Source organism: Sabethes cyaneus, chromosome 2, assembly GCF_943734655.1.
Source record: "Sabethes cyaneus chromosome 2, idSabCyanKW18_F2, whole genome shotgun sequence".
NCBI lineage: Eukaryota > Metazoa > Arthropoda > Insecta > Diptera > Culicidae > Sabethes > Sabethes cyaneus.
In genome coordinates this window covers 178595911-178614002 of record NC_071354.1, presented here as the reverse complement: position 1 = coordinate 178614002, position 18092 = coordinate 178595911, and the positions used below count along the sequence as shown (strand labels likewise).

Genomic DNA, 18092 nt, shown 5'->3' with positions numbered 1-18092 from the left:
TAGCAAATAGTAAACAAACCACGAGTGGATGTCAAATGGGTTAATTGCGTTCATTCCGGCTGAGCTCCCTCCTCGGATTCATTTAGACGGTGATGAAATCGAGGTGGTAGAAGAGTTCGTGTATCTGGGCTCCCTGGTTACCGCAGACAACGACACCAGCAGAGAAATACAAAGACGCATTATGGCAGGAAATCGTGCCTACTTTGGACTCCGCAGGACGCTGCGATCGAACAAAATTCGCCACCGCACGAAGTTTACAATCTACAAGACGCTGATTAGACCGGTAGTCCTATACGGTCATGAGACATGGACTATGCTCGTGGAGGACCAACGCGCCCTTAGTGTTTTCGAACGGAAGGTGTTGCGCACCATCTACGGCTGAGTGCAGATGGAAGACGGAACGTGGAGGAGGCGAATGAACCATGAATTGCATCAGCTGCTTAGGGAACCACCCATCGCTCACACCGCAAAAATCGGTCGCCTGCGATGGGCTGGGCATGTCGTGAGGATGTCGGACGACAGCCCGGTTAAAAAAGTTCTCAATAACGATCCGACTGGAACGAGACAGCGGGGCGCGCAGCAAGCAAGATGGATCGATCAAGTGGAAGGCGACCTGCGGACCCTACGTAGACTACGTGGCTGGCGAATTGCGGCCATGGACCGAGTGGAATGGAGACGATTTCTTCGTACAGCAGAGAAAACCACGGCCTGAAGCTGATTAACAACAACAACAACAACGTGCTAGATGGTTCGACCAGGTAAAAGCCGACTTGCGTGTGTTGAGACACGCAACGAATTGGAGACGTAGCTTAGGACCGAGTACAATGGAGAGCAACACCGATATTCTATATTTCGAGCGGATTGGTATTTCGAACGAAAGTTTTTTCGTACAAAATTTCCGCCAGCAAAATCAAATGGGCAAAACATCTTGTCCGAAACAAGTCGAACGAAATAAAGGTTCGTTCGAAATACAGAATAGGGGTGGAAGCTTTGATACGGCAAGAGCCTTTCCGGTTCTCGGTTAGTAAAACAAAGCATCAAACACTTTAGCATCAAAAATTAGATCCAAGAATGCGCTGGCGGTTTTTGGGCAGTCAATTTACACGTTTAGCTTGTTAGCTACAGAAATTGCTTGTGACATGTCTCCTAGTCTCCTTATATCGATCTTCATATAGAGGAAATGTCTGTGGGACGTCTGATGCAGAGCATACCGAACTAACATGCATTGTACGCTTTCTAGACAGTTAATCCGAAGGCTTTCTTTAACGCATCATGGGTGCTAATTCCGTTAGCGAAATTTGACCTTCTGTTTTTATACGTTAGACTTCGCAACCAGCTATTAGAATACAACTGGAAAATGCATGCCTGGTTTGGTCTCCTTGTCAACTCGCCTGGACCCTGAGAGTTGAACGAGTGCAGAAGAGATTCATTCGCTTAGCACTATATGTGATCTTCCTTGGCGCGATCCTGTGAACCTTCCGTCGTATTCTGATCGGTGTTGCCCCATCGATCTTGATACCTTAGAACGACGCAGGAAAGTCCAGCAGGCTGTATTTGTCGCTAAAGTGCTCAACAGAGAAATCGATTCTCCGAACATTCTTTCGATGCTTGGCTTTCGTGCTCCTCAACGTTCTCTCCGTTCCGCGGGATAACTGCAACCTCTGGCGCACCGTACTGTACTTGGATTCAACGAACCTATCGCTGCCTGTATCCGTGCGTTTTCCTTGGTGGAACACTTGTTTGAATTCTTTGAATCCTCAAAAACATTTTATAATAAGGTAGTTAATAGTAGAATTTTATAAATGACTGCAATTTGCTATGTCTAGTTAATATTCAATTATTATTATTATTTGACAATGAAAAAGTTTATTTGATATGTGAAATGTAATGTGTTATTTGTAGTTTGAATTTGTACATAGTTAGAAGATGACGGGGTTTTTATGCCTACAAGAGGCTTTTCCCCGTCCAAACCAATCTTCCATGGAGACCTAACAGGTCGGATGGATATGAGCCAATAAATAAATAAATAAATAAATAAATAAATAAGTACAGGACAGTGCGGGATCAGTGCTGCGATCCTATTCATTCTAACAGCCTCTTCCAGCTGAGATTCGAACATACGACGACTGGCTTATTAGACCAGCGTCTTACCTCGAGGCCAACTGGGAGGTTAGGCACCATACAATATTTGTGAATTCTACGGTAGACCGAACGATGGAACAGTTGCGATTTGCTTTCCCGATGATTGCAGAGATATGAGGCTTTAGAGTCAGCTTTTCGTCAAGAACGATATCAAGGTCTTTTACCTAATCAATTCTATCAAGTTCCTAGCACTTCATAGTCAAACAATATAGCATTTCTAGTGCGATGATAACAGATGCTTGAATGCTTCTGATTACCGGAAAGATTTTTAAATCGTTAGCAAAGAACAGTCTACCTCCACGACTTAAGAGCAGGGCTCCATTATTTATATATATATATATATATATATATATATATATATATATATATATATATATATATATATATATAAAGGGGCAAGTACCCCAGAGAACTGCCCTGTGGGAAACCTGACGTGTTTATAAAAACAATAATGGATTGATTATTACTAATTTGCACACATAGCTGTTTTTGTACGAGATAAGATTTCAGTCACTCGTAGAATCTCACAATCCCGCCGAGTTTGTCCAACTTGCATAACAGAACGGTGTGATTGACGAAATCGAAATCAGATTTTAGATCCATGTATGTTGCATCTATTTGTGCTTTGTTGCTCATGTTTCTTGCACGAAATGATATAAAATCTACCCGATTAGTTTACAGACACTGAACGCGCTGGATAGAAACCATGTGTTCTCTGATAATGGTTTCAAACAATTCAGATTCGGCACACAAAAACTTTGTACCTCAGTAGTTCCCCACGTTGCATTTATCCCCTTTTCTGAAAACAGAAACCATCCATGATTGCTTTTTTTTGAAAAGTGTTGTTGTCGAAGAGATAAATTGAATAACCGAGTCAATGGATCGACTAAATATATGGAACATTTGTTTAGTACAGTTGAAGGGCCAGGATCGGATGAAAGATATGGCTATATTTAAGCAATTGCCGTTTAAACTCACTGCTCGCAGATATCAAAAATGTCTACATTTGGAACAGCAGAGGGCACTTCACTCAGAGCTTGATCGCTTTGTGCATTAGTGAGAATGATTTTTAGTGACATACAAGACAGTTCATCGCTTGCCGCAGCCAGGTGCGCGATTTGAAGGGACTCGAGAGTGTACCCGAAACACGCACGTAGCACATTACTCGCTCCAGGATAGCTTTGATCAACAGCGTCACTGTTGGCGTGCATTATCTCCCATATCTCCTCGCGTTTGACTGTATCGTAAGCTGCCTTGAAATCCACTTCTGGACGCTTTGTCGTAGTTGGAACATTTAATCTGCATTCCACCTAGTATTGCCCTACGAAATCATTTGTTATTGGAGATAGATGACGTGACAAGATCCGGAGCGCAGATTTGCGTAACACCGCAGTAATTGCAGCATTCGAGTCGATCGTCCTTTTTGTAGATGGGTCAAACCACACTTTCCATCCACTTCTCCGGTATTTTTTACTCTTCCCAAATCCTTGATATTATTCATTGAAGTGCCGTTGCTAGTGGTTACCGTGTTTGCAGAGTTCGATTCTTTCCGTACGTCGAGATTAGGAGCCGGGACGCTATTATAAAATTTAATTCTTATAGACGAGATGAGATGAGCTCAAAATCTTAATGATCTCAATAACATTAAAACAGCACCACAATATAAACCTCTATAATTTTGAACGTTTCTCTTGCCCCGTTTCTTGTGAAACTCTCTCATACCCTGAGTATTTCTAGTTATTGAGAAAACAAATTGTAAATCCTCCAAATCGCCGATTCCAAGCATTGTAAGAAAATAAGACTAAGATTTATGGATGTCGCGAGATGAGTTCTGGAAGCTCTGTTCAGTGCACCAACACGCAGGATCTGTTGCGCGCTGACGACAACAGCTCGACAGCGAGTTTGCTCCGCAAGCGAATGGAATACATAACTGCATGATGTTTTCTTTTTTATGCACATCTCCTTATCGGATTGCTATAAAATTGGTATCAAAATAAGCGAAAAACTCCTTAGATTTCAAATATTGATTTTTTAGTCTTCTCGACGGCAGATTTCCCTTAAGAGAATAATAATATTGTTATATTTACCTTATGGCTCAGATGAATTTATAAATTCTCTAGAAAATATTGTTTAAAGCATCCGTTAACTTGTCAACTGAATTAAGATTTTTGTAAGGTCAACAGCTTATCGAATCTATGCCTAGCCAGGGAGGCTTTTAGATTCTATTGTTTTACCACAAATTAAACCAATTGTTTTACTATAAAACAAAATATATTAAGTGCAAAAAAATTAAAATTGGTTAAACTTTTACTGAATAACCGTTTTTCTCTGCTGGATTATTTAGGAATCACTTGCTGGATCTAATTCTGCGAAAGCCATTATGTTAGACCTTAACCCCGAGCCTGTGTAGTAACCATAACATAATGTAAATGTATCGATTTGTCTTCGTCTTCTTTTTTTCACAGTTCTACCCGGCCACAGCACCCGGCGGATAGTGGTGGCCTTGTACAACTACAATGCCCGCGAGGAAACGGACGTCAGCTTCGTCAAGGGCGACCGGATGGAGGTGCTGGACGACACCGAGTCCGACTGGTGGCGTGTGGTTCACCTCAAAACACGCCAGGAAGGTCTCATTCCGTGGAACTTTGTCGCCGAGGACCGGAGCGTCAATAGCGAGGAGTAAGTTGACGGTTGGGTGATGGTTGGGGTTGCTCTTAATTAATCGCTCTAATTGTTTCACGCTACTACCGTCCACAGTTGGTTTTTCGAGAATGTATCACGAAAGGAAGCGGACAAGTTGCTGCTGGCGGCGGAAAATCCACGAGGCACCTTCCTGGTGCGACCGTCCGAGCACAACCCGAACGGGTTTTCGCTGTCCGTTAAGGATTGGGAGGAAACCAGAGGCTACCACGTGAAGCATTACAAGATCAAACCGCTGGACAATGGAGGTTACTATATTGCAACGAATCAGACGTTCCCCTCGCTACCGGCGCTGGTGATGGCATATTCCAGTAAGTTGGTTGTTTCTATGGTATAGAGTGGAGTAATTAAAGGTTTTTTTATTCGTTTTTTGTAGAAAACGCACTCGGATTGTGCCATGTGTTATCGAGTCCATGTCCCAAACCACAACCACAGGTGTGGGATCTTGGTCCGGAGCTTCGAGACAAGTGGGAAATCAATCGGAACGAAATTCAACTGATTCGTAAGCTAGGTCACGGCAACTTTGGCGAGGTGTACTACGGCAAGTGGCGTAACAACATTGAGGTTGCTGTTAAAACTCTTCGCGAGGGTACCATGTCGACGCAGGCCTTCCTTCAGGAGGCGGCGATTATGAAAAAATTCCGTCACAGTAGACTAGTCGCGTTGTACGCGGTCTGTTCCAAAGAAGAGCCCATCTACATCGTCCAGGAGTACATGTCCAAGGGAAGTTTGCTGGACTACCTGCGAACGGGCGACGGTCAGTTTTTGCAGTTTGAGGATCTGATCTACATCGCGGCCCAGGTTGCGTCCGGCATGGAGTACTTAGAGCTCAAACAGTTGATACACAGGGATCTGGCCGCTCGCAACGTACTGATTGGGGAAAACAACGTAGCAAAGATCTGTGATTTCGGCCTGGCCCGAGTGATAGCGGACGACGAGTACTGTCCGAAGCAGGGCTCCCGGTTTCCGGTCAAATGGACCGCCCCGGAGGCAATCGTGTACGGCAAGTTCTCCATCAAGTCGGACGTCTGGTCGTACGGTATCCTGCTGATGGAACTGTTCACGTACGGCCAGGTACCCTATCCGGGAATGCACAGCCGCGAAGTGATTGAACAGATCGAACGGGGCTACCGAATGCCAAAGCCAACGAATCATCACCTGCCGGACGACATCTACAGTCTGATGCTCAAGTGCTGGGACGCGATACCGGAGAAGCGTCCGACGTTCGAGTTCTTGAATCACTATTTCCAGAACTTTACCGTCACCTCGGAGGTGCCCTATCGAGAGGTGCAAGACTAAGCGGGGGAGGGGGTGGAGCAGCAGCTAATAAAGTCTGAGACGGTTCATGGATCCCTGTTTTGCTCTTTCGTGGGCGGGAAAGTTTAAGGAAAAGGGCGAGCAAGGGAGATGTGCACAGGCGAGCGGGTGTCCTACTTCACTAGTGTAGTAAGCTTAACTACTGATTTACACTCACATACATACACACATACAGACAGACAGCCACGCGCAAAGAGAGAAGATGGGTGGACATCTCATGTAGATTAAAGTTTACACTTACATGCATCACACACACTCACACATCAACCATCGCTTTACGTTGCAACTTGTAACCGTATAAATTAGATCGACAAAGCTGTGTTTTAATCGGTAGGCTAGAGCTGAGTCAATGAATCGAGAGTTTCGGTTTTAGCGACGACGGTACAATTTCGTCAGTTTAATCGTGCATGCTAGATTAGCTGTGTATGGACGAGTCGCAAACTAGCGCGTTTTAGTAGAAAATCTACATCTAGGTATTAGCGGTAGCTTGCGTTTGAATTTAAATAAGAATACACACTTTCAGTAGGTGTTTGATTTTTTTTTGCCACGATTTCTTGATGTTACTTGAATAATGGTATGAAAAATGCCAAAGAACTAACCTGTATTTTTCTGTTGATCGAAATTAAATTTTAATGAAGTGTGTTTTTGATAGTAATTATGGAAATAGATGCTCTTGTTTACAGAAGGTAACACTTAAATTCCGCTTTGGATTATTTATTTAAATGGTTTTGAAAGTTTAGCACATGAACTCCAAAATTTCTAATCTCATGCATTGTTTTAACTGTCAGAATGGTGTTTTTTTTTCGAATTGCTCCATTGTTTGTTCGTTGGTTGAAGATTATTTATTCAGCAAGAGCGAATTTTAGACCTATTTGTCAAGGTCATTTGTTAAAAGACAAAAACATTTGCTTTCCACAAACAGTTTACCATAGTTTTCGCACTTAAAAAGCTAAACACGTATTCTCTCATCATTGATGCAGCATAAACTTCAACTACGTACGTGCGTGATGAATATAAGAAAAAGTGCGGCAGACTTTTAGATTTAGAGTAGCGTAGTTCGGTGGTAAAGCGAAAGCGGAATAAAAACTAAATGAAAAAAAAACAACCTGTAATACTAGTCGTCAACACACAGATTCATTCGTCAGCGCAGTGAAACCTTTTGTAATATAGTTTTCTTTTAGTAGTGAAAAAACAAACATCTATTTAGTCAAATTACCCCCTCTTCGGCAGACAGACGCAAAGTAAAACCAGTTATAAACTGTGTCTCAAACAGAAAAATCACGAACAAATACCACAAACTGCCATTTTTACATTGTTCATTTCTAATTTAGTCTAAATACCACGTTTTTTTTCATTTTACATATATTTTCTACTGTATCTTCAAACGTATTCAACAAAAATATGAAAAGTTATGCACTGAGGTGTCGTGATTATAGTTGAGATTTCTCTGCAAGAGAGGAGTATGTTTTCAATTTCCCATTTGTTCGAAACAAGACGAGTGACCAAATGGCGACCGTCCTGTTCAGCACAACAAACTAAACCTAATATACATTTCACGAACTGCATCTTGATTATTTTAAGAGAAAGAAAGGAAAGCTGCAAGAGAAAGGGTAATGTTGCATTGGAATAATAAATTAAATTATGCATATAAGTAACCGACGCAACTGAAGAATCACTTTTACGACTATTTATATTTATATAAATTAAGTTACTGAACATATAATTAGACATACCTACCAATTACCTTTATCGTTCGGTTTCGACTAAAAACCTAAAAAAAACGAAAGTGAAAAATGCATTCAAATTTTATCTGCGTACGAAACAAAAATTAATCATCAAACCGGAAGTCACAACTTTTACTCTCTATTCTATATCTCTGAACCTATCGAAATTTAGCAAAGTGTACACCAGAAAGAGGTATTCTCAAAGCGAGAGAAAAAAAAAACTACTAACAAGAAAACGCGTTTCTGTCCACTAATATAAAACAAAAAACCAACAAAATACGGGAGACAAAATTACATTTTTCAACAGATGCTGATCGCTCTCGCCAGCAGAGCGGAGCACCCATACAGAAACATGGAACTACCACTAGCTACAATATAGAAAACAATTTTAATACCTTTTCATTCCATAGATAACAACACCGCAACAATACATGAAATTAAAAACACAAAAAAACAAAAAATACAGAATCAATTTTTAACCAATATCCCTGCAAACGAAAGATGATGACGTTTACAATCGAATCAATTTTTACAAGCCGAAATGTGCTAAAAACAATTTTATACACTCTAGCAAAAGCTACCCAATCTCTAAAATACATATTAACAACCAATACCCACACACCCACTCTCCAGCCACTCAGCCAGGCAGGCAGGCCGGCAGGCAGCCCGCGTTGCTAATCATTCGAAGATGTTACTATATACCTATTATTTGTTTGTTTTTCGACTTATCGTTCGGGAAACGGAAAGCTTCGGCCATATACAATAGGGACACCGACCCGGACGAACGGAACGGATCAGAAGAGAGGAGATTGTTTCCGGCGAGAGCGTGGACATTTTCGAGTGTGCAACAAAATAAAACAAAAAAAAAACCAACAGACAAACAACCGCATTTTAGTGTTTTTAGATACCCCTAAACGCGATGCGAGTCGAAACCATGCTCGATGAGCAGGACCCGCTGCTGGGTTGGTTGAGCTAGTTTAGCAGTAGCCACCGCGCGGAACGTGTCCGAAAGGCAGTACTAACGAGAAACAACAGAACAAGAATATTATTCATAAGCTCTATTCGTATAAGGCAAAACACAGACACACACACAAAATGATACACACAAGCAAGTGGTAAAAACCAATTCTATGTTTAGTGGTTTGTTGTATGATAAACAAAAAATAATAAAAAAGAAAAACTTTGACAAAAAAAATCTGATCTGTCTTTAGGAATATGTGATCAAACTGGAAAACATCAGCCGAAATCCAATCCAATATGCTAGCTTTATTTATAAGTGGGCGGTCACAATGTGGTTAAGATATTAAGTTTTAACTTAACTTTCAATTAGTTCCTAAACTTCTAGTAGTAACTTTTTGGTACCGGATGCCGAGCTTCCCGCGTGGGGAACAATGCTGTAAAACAGCCGCATGCAGTTCCTGCTGATATCACCGAACGTCAGCTTGCTTCGCTTACTGTAGACATTAAGATAGATTCCTAGCACCACGATCAGTCCGGACCATAGGTAGCTAAAATTTGTCGAAAAATCATGCAATGAATTAACACAAAGAACACCAGTGACCAGCGTGAAATCGAACTTACTTAATCGTAAATGGTTTGCTGAAAAACACAAACGACAGCGCAATGGTGACGGCTTTCCGGGCCGTTGTCACCGTTGCCGCGAGAGGAGCACCACACGTTCGAACTAGCGTAAGAACGATCTGAATTCCGAGATAGCCGGAAAGACTGAATAGGAAAGCGTAACCGTACGTCTCTACCGGATGCTACAAAGAAAAAAAAAAGAGAAGGAAAGGGTTGTAGAAAAAAGATAGGATTACATATCTATCTATATAGAGTAAGGAGGGGTAAAAGTGCGATGCGGGTAAAAGTGCGATTCAATGATTTATCGGTGCAGATTCCGAGTAAATTTTCTACATTGGCATGGATGGGTGACTACTTTGACAGCTTGAATCTAACGTAAACTTTGGTTGCTTACGAAGTATAGTTGCTGAGTTATGTGCAAATGTTATTTTAGGGCGGTTTTGATGTAATTTTTCGTTATTCGGCAAATACGATATAAATAAGAGGATATTACTTGTTGAAAATATGCAGCAGTGTCTTACATCACTCACATATCTGTTTTGAAAATACGGTGAAAAGAATTTACAAAATACATTTCGCTTTTCCGTAATTTAATCTAGCCCCGTCAAGCGCCTAGCGGGGCAATGTGTTTCCGCTGATGAAACAAAAAACAAAGGTTTGGAAAAGTTTCTATCTAACGGAGGCTGCAATACACCAGCGCAAAATAGAAAAGGTGCAAATTGAGAATATTCCTTACCAAAACATAACGCAGATTGAAGATAATATGGTTTTGTTAGCTACTGCTGGGCTAATTTCATGGTTTCTAGCTTCGAACTTTTGCCCCGCGGTATTCGAACTTTTGCCCCGCTGATGGGGTAAAAGTACGAATCTGCACTTGATCAGAAGAAAGAAGAATTTATTTTGCAAAACACTATTACCGCAGATGATTTATAGTTGAATGTGAAGACATAGAGTTACTGCATCATTATAAAATATATTATGTTGTTGTCCTTCTTCATATCTTATGAAAATTGATGACAACTTCAAACATCGCAATTATGCCCCGCCCTACTCTATATAAAAATGAACTGCTGTTCGTGTGTCCGGTATAGACTCGCAAACCGCTCGACGGATTTTGATGAAACTTGGCATAGACATTGCGTTTGATGTGAGGAATGTTGTTAGCATGGTTTGAGACCCCTCCCCTCTAGAAGGGGGGACTCCCATACAAATGGAACACAAATTTCTTCATAACTCGGGAACAAATGAAGCAAATGGAACTAAATATTTGGCATGCGAAGGTTTTCGGAGGCAGATATTTTTTCTATGGTAAATTGAGACCTCTCCTTCCTTTAAGAGGGGGGACTTCCAAACAAATAAAACAAAAATTTCCTCATAACTTGACTATTGATCAAGCAAATGTAACCAAATTTGGCATGTGGGGGTTTCTAAAGACAGGATTTTTTCTATGGTTGTTGGAGACCCCGCCCCCTCTAGAAGGGGGAGCTCCCATACAAATGAAACACAAATTTCTTAATAACTCGGGAACTAATCAAGCAAATGGAACCAAATTTAGCATGTGAAGGTTTTTGGAGGTAGAATTTTTTTTCTATGGTAGATTGAGAAACCTCCTTCTTCTAAGAGGGGCGCTCCCATACATATAAAACACAAATTTCCCCATAACTCCCAATTTGGGGGTTACTGGAGGCAAAAATTTTTTCTATGGCGTATTGAGATTCCTCTCCCCTCTGGAAGGGGGAGGGCTCTCATACAAATAAAACAGAATTTTTTGCAATATTCAAAAAGTAACCGAACTCGCGAGTATTGCCGTTCATACTAAAATATAAGATAAATTTGGAACAAAATTGTTAAGACTAAATCGGTGAAGCCTAGATAATGGGTCAAATTAAATAAAAGTAAGATAATATAATACTTATTTTAAAAACAAAATTGAAGAGAAAATACATTGTTGAAATGAAAATATGCAGAAAATAATGTTGAGATTACACTAAGTTTATGGTTTCTGGCCAGTTTTCAACTGATTTCAATCGAACTGCACTGATATTTTATTACGATTTTGCCAACATTACCATTTTAAGGGTTGGTAATAAAACCCAAATCGTTACGTTGGACTTGCTGCTCGAGTCACAAATGCTGATGCGTTGGATTAGAAATTTGCGGCATGATTTAGGAATATCTTGGGTTGTCAAAAAGAAAGCTCTTGGTTGCAAGATTACAATTAGTCAAATCTTCAGGATTATGCATGTACACCCTTTTTAGAATGGCGTAGCAACGCGCGCCGGGTGCTCTAGTATACTTATAGTTATGTATGTAATCAAAAATGTTACACATTTTCAGTTATTTCAAAAAGCAGTTCTGGTTTCTATTGCTTCCTTCAAACAGTTGTTTATTGAAATGAAACGTGATTATGATATTTCGTTTTTAATGACTTACAAGTTAAATCAAGATTTTGTAGAAAATCTTTTCGCTACACTTCGATTAAATAGCGGCTCTCAAGACCATCCCTCACCTTTACAAGCACTTGATACTTGGAATAAATTTCCAAGTTTAATAATACTTGGAAAAAATTTCAGTCAGCAGCTAAGAGTTAACCAGAATACTAAAAATTTACTCATAGAAGAAAATTATATAATGACGACTCTTCAGGAGAAAATCAGATATCAAGAAAGCTCAATCAAACATTCCAGAGTGTGTTCAGAGTGAACTGAGCGATCAAGATGAGCTGTGGGAGTACAGACCAGAGAACCATTCACTGGAAGAAGAAGATGGGGTGGAATATGTTACTGGATATTTGGCACGACGGTTGAAGAAAAATCATCCTGAGCTTTGAAAATTCACTCATCAGCTGAATAAAAAAAACAAGCGGGAATTACACGGAAGAACTTTCGAGAGGTGGTTTGATTAAACCTTCGGAGGAATGGTTAGATATGACAAATAAAATGAACAGTTATTTCAACTGGATGCATAATGGTGGAAAAAATCGAGAGATACCTGAGTTTCGAAATTCCGAAAACGTTAAGCAAAAATCGATTTACAAATTCAGGAAGCAATTTCCAGACGTATCAGAGGAAGTTATTGACAAATATGTAACAACTCGTAAAAATATAAGATTGAAACACTTGAAAAAAAAATTAATGAAGAAAAGGTTGATAAATATAAAATAGCTAAATTAAAACAAAATATTAAAAAACGTTGCACGGTGACAGGAAAAAATAGTAAAAAGACTATACACTATGAGAGTGTTTTACATCTAAAAATTTAAGAATGGGTTTTCTAAATATATTCTCACTATCCACTTCCCTCAGCGCTTCCGTCCCTATTATTATGACCATTTTTTTCTCACCTTGTAATCAAATTTTTGTTGAAATTCTGTTCGTAATTAGCTTTTCTGAATATACTGCCAATAACTTGAATAATTCCATATTTACTAAAGATACAGATAGAAGCTTTCGACGCTGTGACGTGGTTGCTATTAACATCACGATTGTTTACTATGTTTTCGTTACCAACATATTCATACCCCCTTTTCCTCCTAACCTGTCTATTTATTATCTTTGGCTCCGTAGCACGTTCTGAGTGCGCTGAGTGTAGCAGTCAATCTTATGACTTAGACAGCGTGTTCGATGGGTCCGCTTAGCAGATTGTTGTTCTGCCCAAGCCGGAATAAACACTCCACGTTGAATGGGGAACCATGTTCAACGTGTACATTTGTTATGCGTTTGCCTAATTAAGTGATTGTAATCACCGTACCACGTGGCTTACCTGCTAGTTTTCAGTTAACGAACACGAGTCACTTATTTTGGTAACTCCTATCCTAGCAGTCGGTCTAAAATTTTGCAAGATTCTGATAAGACTTAATCGCGCTACTATAGCTTCTTCTCAGCTTGAGGACTGATGGAATTTACTTACAAAATCTTTGACTTTGTCAACCACCTTTAAAACTACTCTTAAAAATCGCGAACTTTTATACCGTATGAAAACGTTTAGTTTAAAGATCTCCACTCAATTCGCAATGGAGTGGGTCGGAACCTGTGTATTTGTATTTGTTCTATTATTAATTTTTAAGAGAGGTAAGGGAGGGTCATGGAAGCAACGCGTAAGAAGTTGTCTACCGTTTATATTTACCCAAACTGAAGGATCCGCGCATCGAAACAAGCTGTAATCGGAGCCAAATTTAACCGGATTGGAGCCGCTTCTCCCTGGCGCTGTATATCGCAGATATTGGTGAACCTATGAACAGCAGCGGGCAACAGGCGTATTGAGTTATCTTAAAACACATATTGTGCCTCTTTTTCCGTCTATTGTAGTCATACTACATATTAATGAGAAATTTAAATCTAATTCGTTTTACTCACGGGACGACGAAACTGTACAAATTCTTACACGGCACTGCCCGTGACGTTATTCTTAACCGAGGCGAATGACTACACCGGTTAAAGCCTCGTTAATACAAAAAATGTAAAATTGTAATGTGACGTTATTCGTCCGTCAGTGTGTTTTGTCTTGACCTTTAATAAGGTCAGGAATTTCAAATTACGTAGTCGTGCTAACGTAAGAACTAGAATGACTCTTAAATGTCTTTGGACACTACTTTTTTGTTCTTACAAAGTATAAAAATTACCTTTTTTGCCGACCGGTTTCGGGTAAGTAGTTACCCATCGACGGGGCCGAGTCCAACAGGTTGGACTCGGCCCCGTCGATGGGTAACTACTTACCCGAAACCGGTCGGCAAAAAAGGTAATTTTTATACTTTGTAAGAACAAAAAAGTAGTGTCCAAAGACATTTAAGAGTCAAGGTCAGGAATGTAAATATTTTTTTTAATGGTAGTTATATATAACTGACTGAGCGGACGGTAAAACAAAAATGTTGATACCATCTTTTACCATGAAGGTAAAAGAGAGAAACGGTACATAACTTCGGTTTGACTTTCTTCCAAGGCAACAATTGATTCGTTATCATTGCCTGCACTTATTGGGGGAAAATACAACAACCTACGGCTTTGGGATGCGATTTTCATTTACAGTTATTGTTTCGTCTGCGTCCCATGGCCGCAGGCTTTGAATTGTACTTTTCAGTCTGTCCTCTGTGTACTTATCCTGGCTGGAATGTATAAAACCGTTTCTTAAGAAACGGTTAGCAAATTTGAGCTTTATTAGTTCCCGTCTTTGCTCAGACGGTACTCATCATATATTTACCTGAGACCAACTAATGACTCTTCCACCATGTTCACAAACAGGTACTCAGCATTGATGGAAAATCCACGTTCCACATTTGCGTTACTAAGGGACTCCATCTGGATCACTGCGAAGAAATCTTTACTTTGGACGTCAATTATCAAGTTTCCCCAAAATACATCAAGGCGTTCTTGTTTTCTGTCAACTCTTCAAATCGATGATTATACATGTTAATCAATAATCGATATTGTCGGTTGATAACATCTGCCCTGGTACCTGGTTAGCTTTCCACTATCTACAAAAATACTCAAGAGTTTTTCCATTCGACGCTTGGATACATCTATGCTCGACACAGGTATGGAAGGATCCAAGGCAATGCACTCTCGTGAGAGGATACGTCAAGGGAGATCTCGTAAGGAGTTTGCATACCAATGTTGTCAAAAATTTTTTACAGTCTTATTTGAATATCAATAATTCTTTTTCCTTTACATTAGTTTTATTAGCTCCAGTAATTAATTCCTTATTTCTCATTTTTCATCCTCACCAGATTTATCCCGATTCGGGAAATCTAGTGTTGATGACGAATATGATGCCACACTATCAAGTGAACAACTTTGCAACTGCTCTTTTTCATCACCATTGATCGTAAAATCCACATTATTCCGGTTTTCCCATGTTTTTGGTAACGTGAGATTTGTTATCAACTAGAATTCATTCCGACGCAGGACTGTCCACTTATAAAAGAGGAAACGACAGTGACTCCTAACCACGACGATAAACAATTCCAGACGATCACGGAAGCTGTACGCGAAGATGCTGACGAAGTTCATGACCAAACCTCAAGTCAGACTTCAAAGAGCTGCTTGAATAGGAGTTTAATATGGCAATCGAAAGAGGATAGGTGGCTGACATTTTCAAACATATGAAACTGTCGAAGATATCCGTTGTTTGTGTGCTAGAAGATCATTAGGTTAAAAGGACACTGCGGTAGTCTTAATGAACGTCTTTTGTGGCAGGTCGCGATTACCGTGTCAAACCCTACGTTCGTTATCTGATTTTCGTGAACATGGAAAATGGTTTATCTTTGCCTTTCCTGAAGCAAAATGATTATTTTGTGCTGCTTTGACCGATTTATGCATACTGTCATTATGGAACAAAGGCCATGGAATGGTATGCCGCAAACAATGTGCAAGCGGTACTCAAAGACACGAGCCCTTCCATTACACCGAAAAATATTAAGCCATCGTTTCGATTTGGATTTATAGAAAATTTAATTAATTTGCCTGCAAATTACAAGATCAAACAATTTCAACCAAATGTTTATATAAAATGACGGTGTGTATAACAATTTTAATTAGAAATAAACAACAAGAAATTGGTACCTACTTCTAAACATAGTTTTGCTCCACTTACCTCCATACAGAAAGCAATTCCGGAAAACAAATTGCCGGTAACCAACATTATCACGCCCAGATAGACGAATCCGATTCCATACGAATAAATTACCACCTCGTTATTGGGCGCCTTGTGCTCTCGCATTGCCTTTTCCTGCACATTCCCAATAGCAGCATCGCACAGTAAAGCCAACGAAATCAGCAGCACACCGAAGGGGTTAAAATTTGGTGAAACCTGCGAATCGGCCAATGTAAACAGCGCCAGACCGACGCACATTGCGCCCGCTGCCAGGAAATCCAACGGTCCGTGTTTTTTGCCTTGGATCAGGATACTACCGATCAATACCGGTACTAGCTTACAGCACTTAAAGATCACCTGTGTCGGATAATTCAAGTATCCTAGACTGGAATTTGATAGGCCCATTGTGCCGAGCGTTAGAAAAGCCAGTAGAACGTAAGTTTTCATTGGAATGCAGCGAGGAGTTTTGATTCGTTCCATAAATCGTTCGATATAACCGAATATTGTGTAGTAAGCGAACTGAACCAGGGTCAGAAACCAGCCATACGGTTTGAACCCATCCAATGTAAAAATCAATTCCTGCATGTAACCATACAGCAGATAGAGCACGAAAACGCCCGCACAGCACAGCAGAAATTGCGTTGTCGTGTTGTAATATGTCAGGTCGAAAAATAGTATTTTCACCTCCTTCCTATTATCATCCGGACTGGGAGCATTTCGTTGGCGATTAGTGCTCTTATCACCGATATAAATCACCTCGCTGCCATTACGATTGACGCTGGACATCTTGGCGCTTTTCTTCCGGTAAACTTAATTACCGTGTGTCCCAATAAATAAACCAGCTCTGTTTGATCAAGTAGGCATGATTACGTTTTCGTCGTATGACGAATTATTATAAAACACTACTGAATTTTTTATAAAGTTCTGTAAACTTTGTGCACTTTATGATGATATTCCGACCGACAACCAAAACAACACTGTTTTCCGAATCGTGCGTGTGTGTGTGTACAAATGAAAAGTAAATGTCAAACAGGCGGGCAATCGTTCCTGCTTTCAATTAGGGGAAGGTTGGTAAAAACGGACACTGCGGAAAACACAAGCACCTCTCTGGCTTTATAGTTTTCAGAAGGTCGCATTCGAGATCGCATTGACGGCGCTAAAGCCCCAAACACAATGCATGCGGATTTTACTACGTTGCGGCAATTTGACAGTTTTTACCTGGGTTTTCTGTCAAATTTCCGCAACGTAGTAAAATCCGTATGCATTGTGTCCGGGGCTTAAGGGTTTTACGCAGGCGTATGCAACTGAAGGGTAGAGAAGCGGCTAACATCTTTTTACGTTTCCTACACGTCCGTTACAAAAAGAAAAAACTACAAGGTATACAGCCCTAAAGCGGGGTACGCTGCTGAAAAGTAATGGGTAAAAAGATAGGACAAGAAATGCTCAAGAAATCGATTTCGTTTACGATTTCTTAAGCAGTACGCACTTCATAAGAAATATTATTTCACGTTCAGATGGCGCAGTTTTACATGCAGGTGAATTAAAACGTCACTTTTCCGTACGGAATAATATCCGGCGCAATTATTACCACAAGAAAAAATGACAGGTGGTTGCTTGCATTGGAGTTGTCAAAATTTCTTCGGTAAATAGCAAGATTTTTTCTTGAACTGTTTTCTTTTCAGCAGCGTACCCCGCTTAAGGGTTGTACGAAAGGGGGACGTTAGGACGTTAGATCAAGGGCTAATGTAAACTGCATTTCTGGCATATTTATGTTTATAAGAATCAGTTAGTGCCATTGTTTAATTGAATTTTCAAAAGAGAGGAGCGATTCAACTCTTTATTGAATACAATGGTGGCTTTGAAAATACGTGGACGGGGGTTCATAAGTACAACGCCTGCAACCATTAAGGCTGTGAACCATTTCGCGAAATTTTTAACTTTTTGGTTAAAATTTGACAGTTCGATGGTTATTTCTCCTTGAGTGGTTAAAATCAGTTCAGAATGTGAACCATTTCATATTTGACGGATTGATAGTCTTTT

The 18092-nt window shown here is 40.2% G+C and overlaps 2 protein-coding genes across 6 annotated transcripts in view; one reads left to right on the top strand and one right to left on the bottom strand.

The window, feature by feature from the left end:
• The window catches only part of LOC128738940 (tyrosine-protein kinase Src64B), a 169496-nt gene extending 160434 nt beyond the window's left edge, over nt 1-9062 (top strand). For all 5 annotated transcript variants that reach the window (XM_053834439.1, XM_053834437.1, XM_053834436.1 and 2 more), the window contains exons 4-6: nt 4608-4821; nt 4900-5153; nt 5219-9062. In XM_053834439.1, coding sequence (XP_053690414.1) covers nt 4608-4821; nt 4900-5153; nt 5219-6141 — 1391 coding nt within the window. In that variant the 3' untranslated portion in view covers nt 6142-9062. The remainder of the gene's footprint in view (nt 1-4607; nt 4822-4899; nt 5154-5218) is intronic.
• A 75-nt stretch (nt 9063-9137) lies between these two features.
• On the bottom strand, nt 9138-17009 carry LOC128737058 (adenosine 3'-phospho 5'-phosphosulfate transporter 2). Its single transcript, XM_053831607.1, has 3 exons — nt 16053-17009; nt 9465-9646; nt 9138-9391 (listed from the first exon to the last, which is right to left on the bottom strand). Exons 1-3 carry the CDS (start codon nt 16836-16838, stop codon nt 9217-9219), a joined length of 1143 nt encoding a protein of 380 aa, XP_053687582.1. The 5' UTR covers nt 16839-17009; the 3' UTR covers nt 9138-9216.
• Nucleotides 17010-18092: the final 1083 nt, after the last annotated feature.